A 15,210-nucleotide genomic window follows, 5' to 3' on the forward strand; every position below is an offset into this window, starting at 1 on the left:
TTGGCTTAGTTTCTTTTGTTACATATCTTAACATTGGACACTAACTTCTTTTAAACTGAGTTTTTTTATGAACATTGGTATGTTTTTCTTTGTTCTACATTACTTAAATGTATGAGGGGGTTAACATCTCACACTTTAATCATGAATAATTTCCAACCAGGTGATAAACGTCAATTAAGCTTAATTTAGAAATAATTCAAGCCCCCATGAATTATTTCGATTCTAATGAGGACAAATACAGCAATTCTTTTGGATCGAATCGCTCTAGGTAGAGGCAAATGTTTGCCCTTCCCGTAAATAAACGCACTATTAAATTGGCGTAAAAGAACGGAGCAAACTGAATAAGTGACATGCTTAAATTATTTACAATAACGTATTTAGATAGTTTTGGATAAATTTAAATGATAATTTACTTATATGTCTTATACATGTTATATGTTTTAAAAAAATCGCTTATACCACATTTTAGCATCGTTAGTTTACGTCTCCTTGTTGTGATGATTTTCGGTTTCACAAGCGTGTAATTTGCCGTAAAATGCTTTTATTATTAAGTCATCGTTCTATGACGTCGGGAAGCTCATTCATAAAAAAGCATATGACGTGGGAGTACGATCGGAACAGCACAGCAAATATATTCATATTTTTACCACGGGTTTGTACTCAAAGCGTTTGAAGGACGTCATGTTAGAATAAAGAATATGATATGTTATTCAGAAATGTATTTAAAAATGTGTTTGTCATTGTGCACACAATTCATTATATACCACATATTGTTTGCTACAAAAGATATCCGACGGCCTTCCTAAATTAGCAAAACCAATACTGCATAAAAAGCTTATACAAAATGTAGACACGATTAGCTTTAAAACAATTTAAACTTGAACACCAATGACCTTATTCATGTTCAAAACACATGGGATTAATCGCAAACGACTACCACTGAATTAATGGCTTCTCAACATAGATGGTCTTTGTCATTGTATCGTATGTCGCGTGTTGAACATAGTTGATGAAGTCAAAACGCCCCCAATAAACAGTTAGGTAACAACTCCATTGGTAATAGCACAACGTAGAAACAATCATTACACAATCGGGTGTGCCAAGTATAACGATATTTGGAGGGGTTTAAAGATACAACATATCAAATAACGGACTTTAATAAAGGAAGAAATGTTAAAAAAACAAGTGATGGAAAACAGTTGAACTGCACCAACTCCCCCTCATGTCCCTTTTCAAGACATGCATTATGTAGATGCTTTGTTAATCATTAGAAGAACTAAATTTCGTATTATATGGTGTTGGTACACTTAGAATTGAGTCGATAATTTACCGAGATTATATGAAGAGAAATAGCCAATAGGTCGTTCCTGTCATATATTTTGAAATGAGTGGGCACATATTTGTCAATACTTTTGTACCAAGCTTTATTGAATTTTAAAAGTGTACAAATGTTATAATAAATTATGTGTGCCAGATACGTGTAATCACTTTGGCTAAATTAAAAGATGTATTTAATAAGATTGTCTCAAAATGCACACTGTATTCGAAGTCCAGAAATGCAAAAAGTTATTGATAATACGATTTAGAAAGATTGACATAAGTGTTCTGAAATTATTTTGCATGCTGTAAACGACATCAGATATGTATTTCTGTTTTTCTATTCCCCAAGTAACAATAAAAATCATTTGTTTCTACGTCTAATCACAATCAGTGTCATCAGTTATGACATATAGTATCATGTTAACGACGACGTCGAATCATCATTTGTGTCTTCTTAAGGGAATAGTTGTAACCCCTCCACGTGAACCAATCAATACCATTTGCATATGACTGGTGAGAACCATTGAGATACAGTCCATTCAGGTTAGATGTATGACAGTTGTCGTATTACCATCCACCTTTAAACTGCTCTACACAATTGCTCGAACTGTCTCTATCCAGTGTTGAAAACGGCTGATTTTTGTGATGGATTGTGTCCAACGAATCCCCTATAAAAGATAGAAAATGTCACAAATAAATTGTCTAGATATTGGTACAAAGTTACAATTATACGTTGGACATATGTCATTCATGTAAATATTTGTATATGCAGGAATACAATTCGCCTTATTTTTGAGCTGTGTCCGTTTGATCCTTCCCCAACTAAACAAATTGAACATAGTAAGTTTTTTGCTATTTTATTACTTAAGAAATAATGCATTGAACCCATAGATTGTTCGAAATTTACACATGGCCTGGGCCGTGATATTCGAATTTTATGCTGAGCGTTAGTGAGGGATAAAATTAACGAATATCACGGCCCAGGCCATGTGTAAATTTCTAACAATCTATGGCTTCCATGAATTATTTCGATTCTAATAGGACAAATACGGTCATTAAAAAACTGAAGCGAGGGTGGGTATGCTGTGTGTGTGGCTGTTTTTTTTTACTCCCTATTAGATAAAGCTCAAATATCTTTATAAATATGTAGCTTTCTTCGGTTATTTCGTGAATAACTGCTAGAAAAAACTTTTTAATTCTTTAAATTCTCAAACCCAATATTTGCCATTTTTTATTTACATGTTTTTCTCGTAAGCTTCCGTCAAATCAAAAGTTGACATTTTGTAACTAAGGAGCCGCCATGTTGACTTGCTGAAATGAGTAAATATGCGAATAATGCAATAGAATAGAAAATAAAACAAAACCTACCTCAAAAATCAGTTTTAATAAAATATCATACGAATTCCGATGGTTCACGTAACAGAAAACTTTCAACTTTAGCGGTTTCATTTGTATGACGTCATGTTTTGAAATGACTTTAATGCGGCAAAAAGATTAATAGACTTTCGCGGAATTTTATTTAATTTTTATTTTGTTGATTTCTCCGAGCTCTTGTGCATTACTTCTTTTTATTATGCATACGAATAAGAATAAAAGTTATTTTCAAATTATAATCAAATATTTCTGCATAAAATGTATGTGATTTAAAATGATTGATGGTAATCACACGGTTTTTAGTTGATGAACATGAATGGTAGTGTCAGAAACGAGGTATATAATATTTGTATGCATAATACATAAACATAGCTGGAATTTCAGTTAGCCATATTATCTTCATTTAAAGTTTCAAAATGTAGATTTGGCAAAACTTGTTCTTATTTTAGAGTCGTAGGTCGTGGGAAGATTGTTGATTTTATGTTTCATATTTGAAAATTATTTCAAATGACCATAACCTTTTTAAATCCCTGCAAGGTACATTAAACTTTGAAGTGATTTTAGAACTATGTCAAACATACACTGTTTTGTTGGTGTTTTTTTTCTTCAATTATTGCTCTGTGCACATTTATAGAATATTAAGTAATAGTTGTATATTATGTCTTTAATGAGGCAACAAACCATATTTGTTAGAAAGAATAGAGTATGATAATGTAATATAAAAAAAGAAAATGTGGTATGATTGCCAATGAGACAACTATCCACACAAGACCAAAATGACACAGACATTAACAACTATAGGTCACCGTAGGCCTTCGACAATGATCAAAGCCCATACCGCATAGTCAGCTATAAAAGGCCCCGATAAGACAATGTAAAACAATTCAAACGGCAAAAATTAACGGCCTTATATATGTAAAAAAAAAATGAACGAAAATCAAATATGTAACACATAAACAAACGACAACCACTGAATTACAGGCTCCTGACTTTGGACAGGCACATACATTAATAATGTGGCGGGGTTAAACATGTTATCGGGATCCCAACCCTCCCCCTAACCTGGGACAGTGGTATAACAGTACAACATAAGAACGAACTATACAAATCAGTTGAAAAAGGCTTAACTCATCAGATGGACAAACATACAAGTGGACGTGGCCCGGTACTTTATTTAAGTATTACATTATTCGCAAACCAAATTTTTGGATTTATGATATTCTTTAAGCCTGGTCCCTCTGAAACTGACGTATAGGTGGGCGGGCCACTTACTACTGTAATGTATGTAATATAACTGATATTCTCTTTGTAACTCAGGATGGATAGTTTTACACATATTCAAAGCTTTAAACGTGATAAAAAACTACGGTTACTAAAACATGTGTCTACACAATAAAAAGTGTCAACAGTGTTGTTTTTACAATATTCATGTAATTGCCAGATAATTTAGTATAATATAAGCTTTGGATTTCAAATATTTTGGAAACGAGCATCACTGAAGAGACATGTATTGTCGAAAATGCGCATCTGGTGCAAGAAAATTGGTACCGTTAATTTTTTTTTTTTTTTTTTTTTTTTTTTTTTAATACATAATAATTTTATTCATCAAATATTGCTTGTTACATAAACCATTAAGATTCCAAGCTTCTCTTGACGTACCCTGTTACAATCCACTGACTACCCAGGGAATAATCAGCTGATTAAATAATTGACATACATTTTGTTTACATTTTTATTAGTACTTTTATACCACGAATTGGATCTTATACATGCAAGGAAAGGACTTTAAGTTTTATTTGCAAAATTAGTTGTCAATTTTAATATAAGGTGCTAATTTGTTTACCTTTTTCTAACATATTAATATGTAACAGCACTTTTGTTTTTTTTAATTTTTTCATTTCAGGATCGATACTTTTGCACAAATTGAACGCTCTAAACGTATGTAGCTACGGTTACTAAAACGTGTGCCGACAACAATAAAAATTGCCAGTATGTTGTCTTTTTTTTATAATATTCATTTACTGGCCTGAAAATTGAGTACTTTCTATTTTAGTGTGGATTGTTTGACATGAAGATGAAGTGATTAAAATTTCAAACTGTGTTGTCGGCTTTGATAAAAGTGCCACAGTTGTCCCTATGTCTAGAATATTATATTATTTAGATAACAGCATTCATTTTTTTTGTACCTCAGGGTGGAAAGTTTGAAATAAATCCTGTGTTCTTTATATATAAATATACTGTTATTAAAATTTATGTCGACAATAATTAAAAGTGCCTATATTTTGTCTGTCTCTATTCATTTGTGTGCTTTCCTGATAATTTAGAATATCTCAGAATAGATTTGTTTACATGAAAGGTGAGGCCTAACGTTGAAAATTGCACAAGTTGAAGTTAGCATCAAAATAAGGAGCCAATATTTTTCCTTCTGTTAGATAATTGAATAACGGCACTAAGTCCAGTTTTTTTTTTGTACCCTACGGTAGATAACTTCAGACAGATTGAGAGCTCTTTTAGTCTATGGTTACTAATACATGGTATAGTTATTTTGAAAACAATAAAAAGTGCCTACATATTTTTTTAATATTATATTCTTGTACAGTCCTGCTAATTGAGTACTGTAGATACCTCTAGATGGTTTGTTGACAAAATTGAAAGAATTATTACGATGTTTTCATAAAAATCAATTGCTGTGGTCTGCAGGATGAACAGGGTAATTAAATTTGACATCATACAAGGAATGAATAGGTCGATCAATAAAATCATGTGTGATTTCAATGAACCATGTACTACGGTAATAATCTTAAATTGAGGGTACTCTCTGAAAAAATATTTCCAGTGGCCATTTTTTGTCGCCTGCTTGAAACAAGTAACACAACTTGCAAGTTTAAACAATTACACAAATATTCACGTCGCAATATTTATTTTCGGAGCACCTTGTTATAGGAGGTTTACTATGTATGTTTCAATAAATGATAACAACCATTACTAAATGAACAATATAGTAAACAATTGAATAAGGTGCATTATTCTCTGAAGGTCATAAGGAAAACAAATCACATATAACTGTCATGTTTAACTCATAGTTTAATTATAAATCGTTCTAATATATGTTCGATCATGTTTTTTTTTGCATACAATCTTATAAGGAAACAGTTATTAGTTTAATCAGTTAATAATTTCCGGCTTCATCAGTGCGTTGATGAATTTATCTTGAAGTTCATAAAAACGATCAAACCTAACATTTGAAAGCCAAGGGTTTATATACCCAAACATGTCAGGAGCTTTATAAATACATTTTGAATTAGGCGTCAGAAGCGCATTAATCACACAAAATAGAGTCTGTAGGAGGGAGTTTCAGCTAGAATTACCGAAACAAATAAAGCATTAATTCCAGTATAAATAATAATTTTCCCGATTTCTTACGAAAATAAAGGCCCAATCCCTAATTCCAGCGAAAAAATAAAGGCCTAAAATCACGACGTCCTACAACAGGTTCTTTCACCCTTCAAGATATAAAGGTATAACATATGAACTTACTGCTACAAATACGTGTGCAGCTGAATCAGACTATTTGTCGAATTAGTTATCATTTTGCACGCATGTTTAAAATAGGCCTAGTGAATTGGTTATCATCTCGCATGCATGTTCGAAATATGCTCGGTGAATTGGTTATCGTTTGCACGCATGTTCGAAATAGGCCTGCAGAATTGGTCTAGTTTTGTATTTTGAATATCCCTCTGAAGTATTGAAAAAAATTGATACCCTATTTGATGTCGAAATTTTTTCAAGGCACCCCTTAATATCTTCCAAGACCCCCATTAGGTTATAACTGGTCCCTTAATCATTGCGAGACAAAAAAAAAAGGTCACAAACCTGCGTTTCCGCTGTAGCCTCCAATTTCTAAAGTAAATTTTGACTGTATGTCTCCTATATAAAACGTCTTGTACCTCGCATATCTCTGTTCTCCTTCGAGATCCTCCATTAGTATGTACAGTTCATATTCATTTTTTGTGGTAATTTCATGGATTTTAGAATTACCTATAAGGTACATAAAATGAAAAATATGTAAAGTCTTATATCGTTATAGGTGTCAAAGCGTTACTGGGTTTCGAAAATGTAGTAAATAAAAAAAGAATTCAACAAACAAACAAAAACACACCAAAAAAATATATTAGTTGGAATGTCTGCTTTAGAATGTCGAATGTTTACTTGAATATTTTTGTAAATGAATGAAAAATAGAAACCTGGACATTTCTGCATAAAATTAAAAACTAACCTGATTTTCACATACATAAAGAAATGTAAAAGTTTTTTTTCCAGTTAAATTATGCAACAATTTTCAAGTTTACATACAAAGTTTTGGAGACAAACTTATTTCAATTGCTTTGATTGGTTTAAATGTATAATGTTTTGGAAAGTAGCAATTGTTATCCGCCAAGTTTGTTTATGTGAAAAAGTATTTTTATTATAAAAAAAAAAGTCATGAACGACATTATGAAAACCCAGCAACGATAATTTTAAAAAGGCATTTTTTTTTTACATTTCTTCATAAACAATATATTTCTCTAAAAAAACAAAACATTCGATGAAAAAAAAATCAAATATGTTTAACATTTAAGAATAAAAATATGTGGTATGATTGCAAATGAGACAACTCTCAACAAAGAGACCAAATGACACAGTAACAACTGTAGGGCACCGTACACCGTCAAGAATGAGCAAAACCCACACTGCATAGTAACCTATAAAAGGCCCCGACATTACAAATGTAAAACTATTCAAACGAGAAATCTGATTGCCTAGTTTGTGTACAAAATAATGAATGCAAAACAAATATGATACACACAAAACACCCTACAATCACTGAATAAGAGATTTAATAAAAATAAAATGCACGCATCTAATACTAAAATATCAATCAGTACACATCCAACATGCAATAGATTTAGTGTTAAGATGTCATTAATAGTCAAACACATGACCTAGTGCAATGCCAAGATACAGGTACCGACATATTGTAGAGCCATGAATGTGCAAACATGTATGTATATATAAAAATAATATTTAGTTTGTTTTTATTACTGATAACAAAGTAAATATTAATACTAATACCAACAATATTCAAACATCTAGTTTCAGTGTTGAATTGGTAACTTTTAGAATAAGTTTACTTAAAGGATCGATAGGTTTACCCTAATTGCATCTCAATTTCAGGGCTCGATAAACACATTTCCGTCAAAATTAGGATGTGGTATCCCGTTTGAAGTTAGTTTTCTACAGGTACAATCAAACTTCAAATCCAAATTTATGGAAGAATTTAGCAAAGGTTTTAAGTAATTTGTGGTAACGAAATACCTAACTTAATATTTTACCACTAATACATAGAAAACGTTCACTGAAATCCAAAACGTAATAACAGACACGGGCATAGCAAACGAGTTATATATAAACACAGAAAGATGATGTCAAAGGGACATCACCGTCCAAAAAGGAAAATTATTAAAAGGGAAATAAAAAAATTCGTCCCGTTTGCATGTTTTGTACACTAAGATGTCTTGAGAATGAATATTATCTAATTATAGTCTTTTTTTCATTTTTTTTCTCTATGACAATTATTCATATTCAAAGCAAAATGCGCAAATATTAAAAGTATTTACTAATATGACTGACATAAAATTTTAATACAGTAATAGTGCAGTCTATCTTATTGTTTGATCTAAAGCATGATAATAAACTTTCCTACCTAACCAGAATTCTCCTGTTAAGTCACCAAACCCGTTTTTGTAATCCGTCCAGTTCCTAAAGAAGTCAACACTCCCATCCTGCCTTTTCTGGAAAACCTGTAATTCACAATAAACAGTAATTGGTACTTGTCACGTGTTTCGTACGATACTAAATTGTCTGAAATATAATCATCGTAATTTTATTAAAAAAAAAAAATATTATTTTAACATTGTGTTTAATTGTTAAGTTATCACTTTTTTTTTTGGAAAAATTGACAGGAGAAATACGTATGAGTGGGTTACTATTGCTTGTGAAAAATGTTACCTTCTGCATTCGGTTCCATCCTTTTGGTTGTATATGTTCTGATCTAAGTATCACCAACGGGATTCTCTTTTTTTTTAATTGTTTTTATCAAAGAGAAAAAAGACTTAAATACAATTAGCTGATTGACAATATGATAGGAAAGTAAATTGAAATTACGCACCAAATACACTGAATGCATCAATATAAAAAATTCATAAGTGAATTCAAAGATAAAAAGAGCTTTCAGTTGTCAGAAAACAACTACAATTTTGATAAGAGCTTAAATAAAATATACGGAAAATACACGTTTGCTTTGTACTTTGTTTGAGATAAAACCACAACTTCTTTCGATGTACAAAATGCTACTTCTGGTTTACAATTTTCCAGGTAACATTCATTAAATCATACTCATGGTTATATCACTCCTGTTAGTACAAATTCCGTAATAAGTCTTTTTCGTTACGTCACATTCAGAGAAAGGAAACAAAATTGTAGTGTCGAAAATTTTAACATATCCGCTGTCATTAGTGAAACGGATTATTCTTAACTGTTAAAAATGTTAAACTTGTGATCATTGGTAAATGCACTTAAAATCAACCTTACCAACCAACCCCCGCCTGCGGTCTTCATGTCACAGTATGTTTCAAATCCACGGATGTCTGGAGGATATATTTTGTATATACCACTTTTTGACTCTCTGATATCTTCGCAATCTCTAGGATATCTTTCTGTATAATGAAATTGTACAATCTTTTTAAATGATATAAATTTCAATTTTAAGTATAAAAGAGGGACGAAAGATACCAAAGGGACAGTCAAACTCATTAATCTGAAACAAACTGACAACGCCATGGCTAAAAATGAAAAAGACAAACAGAAAAACAATAGTACACACGACACAACATAGAAAACTAAAGAATAAACAACCCGAACCCCACCAAAAACTAGGGGTGATCTCAGGTGCTCCGGAAGGGTAAACAGATCCTGCTTTTTTTTTTTTTGTTATCTAACGGAACTATAAACAACTGTCATACAAGTTGGAGGTTTAGCTAACGATACAAACAGGTTTATCTCACCATTTTCATCGAAAAAATGCCTCTACCAAGTCAAGAATATGGCAGTTGTTTTCCCACTTGTTTTGTCGATTAATAGCGTTTTATTTTGTCAGTTTTTCAATTTTCGTTGAAGCTCTGTATTTGTTTTATACTTTTTATAATGTGTTAGTGCCTCAGTATCCGAGAGGTCTAAGTAGTTTATGTACAGTATCATTTGTCTGTCAAAATTGAGGTTGTAAGATCGAACCCCGCAATTGGAAGGTTAGTTCAACTTTTAGCTGAAATGACTAGGATTGCCATTTTTTTTTCTGCCGTAAGAAAAGAAACGTTACCCGCTACGAATGGCCGAGAGGAGGGACTCATACATGTCATATGTATCTCTCTTTGCGACGATAAATTGCGTTCAGTATGTCACACTCGAATAAAAAATGACGGGACTGTCGTTACGACTTGCTAACCGTATAGTGGTAATCTGCGACACTGATAACCAATGACTGTAAACCAAAATATGTCCGTAAACTTTCGTAGGGGTGAGATCAACGTTATCACTTGGAACACTAGGAAGCAATATTTAGCATGAAAACTAACCATCCAAGTCAATTGCGTTCGAATATTATTAGCTATTTAAACTTACTGTTGCTTCTGTTCAATTGATCTCAAATATGAAGCTAAGAAACAAAAGCTTATAAAATTGACGTAATGCATTTGATTAAGACCAACTATAACATTTTTTTTTATGAAACATCTAGGCTATATTATCGACTAAATTACAACATATTAAAGCAGTTTTTGTAGGGCCCTTGATTTAAGCTGCCCGTTGTGATAGAGAATTTCAAACATTGAATTAAAGTCACCATATGACAGCTTGATGTACATACTCGTGATACTTGTGGTTTATTCGATTGTCATACAAGTGAGAGGTTTAGCTATTGCTATAAAAGCAGGTTTTATTCACCATTTTCTATATAAGAAAATGCCTGTACCAAGTTTAGAAATATGACAGATATTTTTCCATTCGTTTGATGTGTTTGAGCATTTGATTTTGCCATTTGATAAGAGACTTCCCGTTCTACATTTTCCTTGGTGTTCGTTAATTTTGGTTTTCTAATTTTTTAGCACCTTCATGATATTTTATTTCTTAATATGTACTATTCCACTACATGTTGATTTTGATAGCGAAAACAACATTTGATTGGTTAAAACTATCCCACGGGACGTCGAACAAAACTTCATATTCCACTTTGAGTATCATATTCTCCTATTAACGTCGGCATTGCCTTGTGCAACGTTACCCGCGGTAAATGTTTAAAAGGTTTTGATCTTTTTTTAAAGATAGAATAGCAATTTCGTTTTTAAAAATTATTTTAGATCTAAAAACAAACAGAAAAGAATAAATAATTAACTTTTGATCGTTACTGATTATCATTGTGTATGTTATATACATGTATTATAAACAAACAAAACGGATAAGAAAACAATTATGTAAATTAATATCTTATGTTCAGAAGTTAAAAAAAGGTATAGGCAGTGGAATAAAACATTCATTTCCCTTGCCTTGGGGAGATATGAAGATTTGTTCACCTTCGAAAAGTTATATTTCCCTCGGACGATGCCCTCGTGAAATATGATTTTTCTTGGATAAACAAATCTCCATATCTCCCTCAGGCACGGAAATAAATGTATATTGTTATATTCTGTGAGAAAGATGAACAATACAGCGGTAGTAGATTTTGTCAAAGTTTAATTTATCGTAAAAATTTAAAAGATGACATAATTAATCAAAACAATTATTGTACTTCAAATAAAGCTAGATTATGTTTTCATATAAAAATAGCTATTTATGTTGGTTTAGGATATGCATTTATTTCTTACAAAAACAGGTGAACGGTTTGCAAGGTTGTATATGATCTGGGTTTCAAAAAAGTACTTATTGCGTATCACTTTGTTCTTCTTTTCGCATTCCAGAACTTTCCAATTGTTTGAAAACTTAAGCATGTCAAGAGAATGTTTAGATCCAGTTACATTTTTTAATGTTAATAAAGTGAAAATACACCTACTTCATGTAATTGCAGTAATTCCGCATACATTTATGGACCCATTTCCCATGTTATAACAGGAGATCTTAACATCGTTGAAGACCGAATATTAAAATGATTCCTCAGTAAAGGAACTTAATATTGTCCTTCGTCAATTATTAATTGGAATGAGTGTCGAAATATCATCCACGACTCACTCCGTACTTACTGTTTGAAATGGATAAAACAGGAAAAAGCTGACAAAAAATCTTTGGACTCTTTTTTTAATTCAGTAATGAACATAGTTGATATACGTATTCAACATTTTAAAGAACATTTCACTCTTAATAATAACTAAAATAAACCTCTTTCTCGTTATAAACATAAACTAAAAGAACTAGCCAAGGAATTTGTTTTTGTGACGGCCGATAAAGCTGCTAATAATATTACTATTGTTTGACATAAATTTTACATGGAGGTTCTACAAAAAGAAATTATCAATTTACCAACATTCCAACTGACTCCATTTTCAGAAAACGGCATCTGTAACAAACATAAACTTTTAGCTACCGCTTTACAAGCAGAACCTAAAACAATGAAAGTCCCAAATATGTATTGGCTTCCGAAGCTACACAACACACCTCACAAATATAGTTTTGTTTCGTTTTCAAGCCATTGTTCAACTACTAAATTATCTATTCTACTTACCAGTTCACTTGGTACAATCAAAAACCTGATAATAAATTGTTCAAATAAGGCCTTCGAAAATAGTGGAATTAATTACTTTTGGAGTGTCAAAAACTCGTTGGAAGTACTTGATAAATTGCATGCTTATATTGGTGATTTTGAATCTGTTCAAGTTTTGATTTTTCTACCCTATATACCACATTGCCTCACATTCTCATTTAAAAAAAATTCACACACCTAATTAAAAGGGCATTTAAAAGTCAGAATGTGAATATATATGTTCAAACTCTTTAAGGTCATTTTTAGTAGCAATAAACAATAAAACTATGTCAATTGGACATGCTTTGATACTATATCTGCCCTTGAATTTTTACTAGATAAAATTTTTGTTCGCTTTAGAGATTCCGTATATCGTCAGGTTATCGGAATTCCAATGGGAACTAACTGTACACCACTTATTTCGGACCTGTTTTTGTATTGCTATGAGTTACAATTCATGACAAAAATCAGCCAAAAACCATCGAAACAACATCTGATACACAAATTTAATAATACTTTTAGATATTTGGATGATATTTTGACTCTCTATAATGACGACTTCAGTATGTATACTAAAGAAATCTATCCTGTTGAACTTACTTTAAATAAAAATAATACTAACAATGACCATTGCCCTTTCCTCGATCTTGATATCTATGTCATTAACGGAAAGCTTAATACTAAAATTAATGAAAAAAGAGATGATTTCCTATCGTTAACTATCCATTTTTAGATGATGACGTTCCCTTGTCACCATCTTACGGTGTTTATATATCTCAACTTTTACGATTCGCTCGTGTATGTAACAATGTTTTAGATTTTAATGACAGAAATTTATGTATTACTGAACAATTATTACACCAGGGTTTTTGATATCACAAACTAGTCAAAACATTTACTAAATTTTATCATCGGTATAAGGATGTCATTCGTAAATATAGCTCAACATGCAGACTTCTTATACGTTCAGGTATTTCACATCCAATATTTTATGGAAATATTTTTATACATGTTAAAGCACAAAAGTGTCAGTTTTCACCTCAGAAGCTAACAAAACCTTCAAATAGACTTATTAAGAAGGAACATAGTTACGATACTGTTGTCAGGTCATTAAAGATTGCATATTTTGGCGTTAATATTGATTCACTTATAGGGTCTTTGCATCGGCACATTTATTTAAAAACCAGTTGTTGGCATGACACGGGTTATGTTCTTCTCATATATTTTATGATGGTATGACACTAAACTCCTCACGGGAAGGATTTTGCCTAATATTCATATGATGAAGACATAATCTTTCAATCTGTTTAATTGAAGTCTGGAGCTGGCATGTCAGTAAACAGCTAGTAGTCTGATGTTATTTATGTATTATTGCCATTTTGTTTATTTTCTTTGGTTACATCTTCTGACATCAGACTCGGACTTCTCTTGAACTTAATTTTATTGTGCGTATTGCTATGCGTTTACTTTTCTGCATTGGCTAGAGGTATAGGGGGAGGGTTGAGATCTCTAAAACATATTTAACCCCGCCGCAATTTTGCATCTGTCCCAAGTCAGGAGCCTCTGGCCTTTGTTAGTCTTGTATTATTTACTTATTGTTTGAAATGGATACATTATCACTGAACTAGTATATATATATATTTGTTTAGGGGCCAGCTGAAGGACGCCTCCGGGTGCGGGCATTTCTCGCTGCATTGAAGACCTGTTGGTGACCTTCTGCTGTTGTCTGCTCTATGGTCGGGTTGTTGTCTCTTTGACACATTCCCCATTTCAATGCTCAATTTTATAAAACAGTCAGACTGATTATGATATTACGCTAGATAATGAAAATTCAAAAATGTTTTTTTTCAATAATGACGTCAAATAACGAAGTATAAAATCAAGTTGAATAACATACAATTGATACAATATTGACACATAATTGGTAACATTGATAATTTAATTCTTTGAAAAAATAATAGTTCTACAAAACCCTTATTGATGTTATTGATGTTATATTATACTAACATACTAAAGATATTTATAATTACCTGTCTTAATTTTAGACAATATATCCAATATATTTAATCCGGAAAAATGGTGCAGAACAGTCTTTTCCATAGTTTTATTAATGTATGTCTTTATTGCCTTATTCAGATTTTTAGTATCAAACTTAGCAACCAGCGGAACATCGTCGTTACTGATGAGTGGCATCTCAACTTCCGTATCCGGGTTTTCGGGTATAACTGATCCATATACAAGTCCAATACACAATATTAAAGACAACATTGTGGCTATAACTGTACAATGACAGAACAGATAAATAATGCAATATAGTATATACACAGACTCGTAAGAATACACTAAATAAAATTCAAATTCATGGCTAGCGCTATTTTTCGACTAAAATTCTACCCCGAAACGTGTTTTAGTGAAATCTGTTTAACAATATGTGTTTCTGAGGACAAGTGTTTGTTATATGCACTTTTCGACAGTACATGTTAGGATTCATTTTGGCAATAACAACAATTTATCAATTAGAAGACAATTAATCATATGTCTAGAGAAAATGTTAAGTTGCGTCAGAAATCATAAACTATCTGATGTTTCTCTGGTTGAAAACACATCGTTTTGAAATTACTTTCGCAAAACGTTTTTTCAGAGAAACATATTTAACAAACTGTTTTTATTAAGAGATTCAATTTGGCACTAAC

At 31.8% G+C, this 15,210-nt stretch overlaps 1 protein-coding gene across 1 annotated transcript; it reads right to left on the minus strand.

Annotated features, from left to right (window-relative positions):
* Positions 1-1,407: 1,407 nt before the first annotated feature.
* On the minus strand, positions 1,408-14,960 carry LOC139502475 (ficolin-1-like). Its single transcript, XM_071291955.1, has 5 exons — positions 14,548-14,960; positions 9,325-9,449; positions 8,438-8,534; positions 6,568-6,732; positions 1,408-1,988 (listed from the first exon to the last, which is right to left on the minus strand). The coding sequence occupies exons 1-5, from the start codon at positions 14,783-14,785 to the stop codon at positions 1,888-1,890; spliced, it is 726 nt and encodes a 241-aa protein (XP_071148056.1). The 5' UTR covers positions 14,786-14,960; the 3' UTR covers positions 1,408-1,887.
* Between the last annotated feature and the right edge of the window lie 250 nt (positions 14,961-15,210).

Source organism: Mytilus edulis, chromosome 14 (assembly GCF_963676685.1).
Source record: "Mytilus edulis chromosome 14, xbMytEdul2.2, whole genome shotgun sequence".
Taxonomy (NCBI): Eukaryota; Metazoa; Mollusca; class Bivalvia; order Mytilida; family Mytilidae; genus Mytilus; species Mytilus edulis.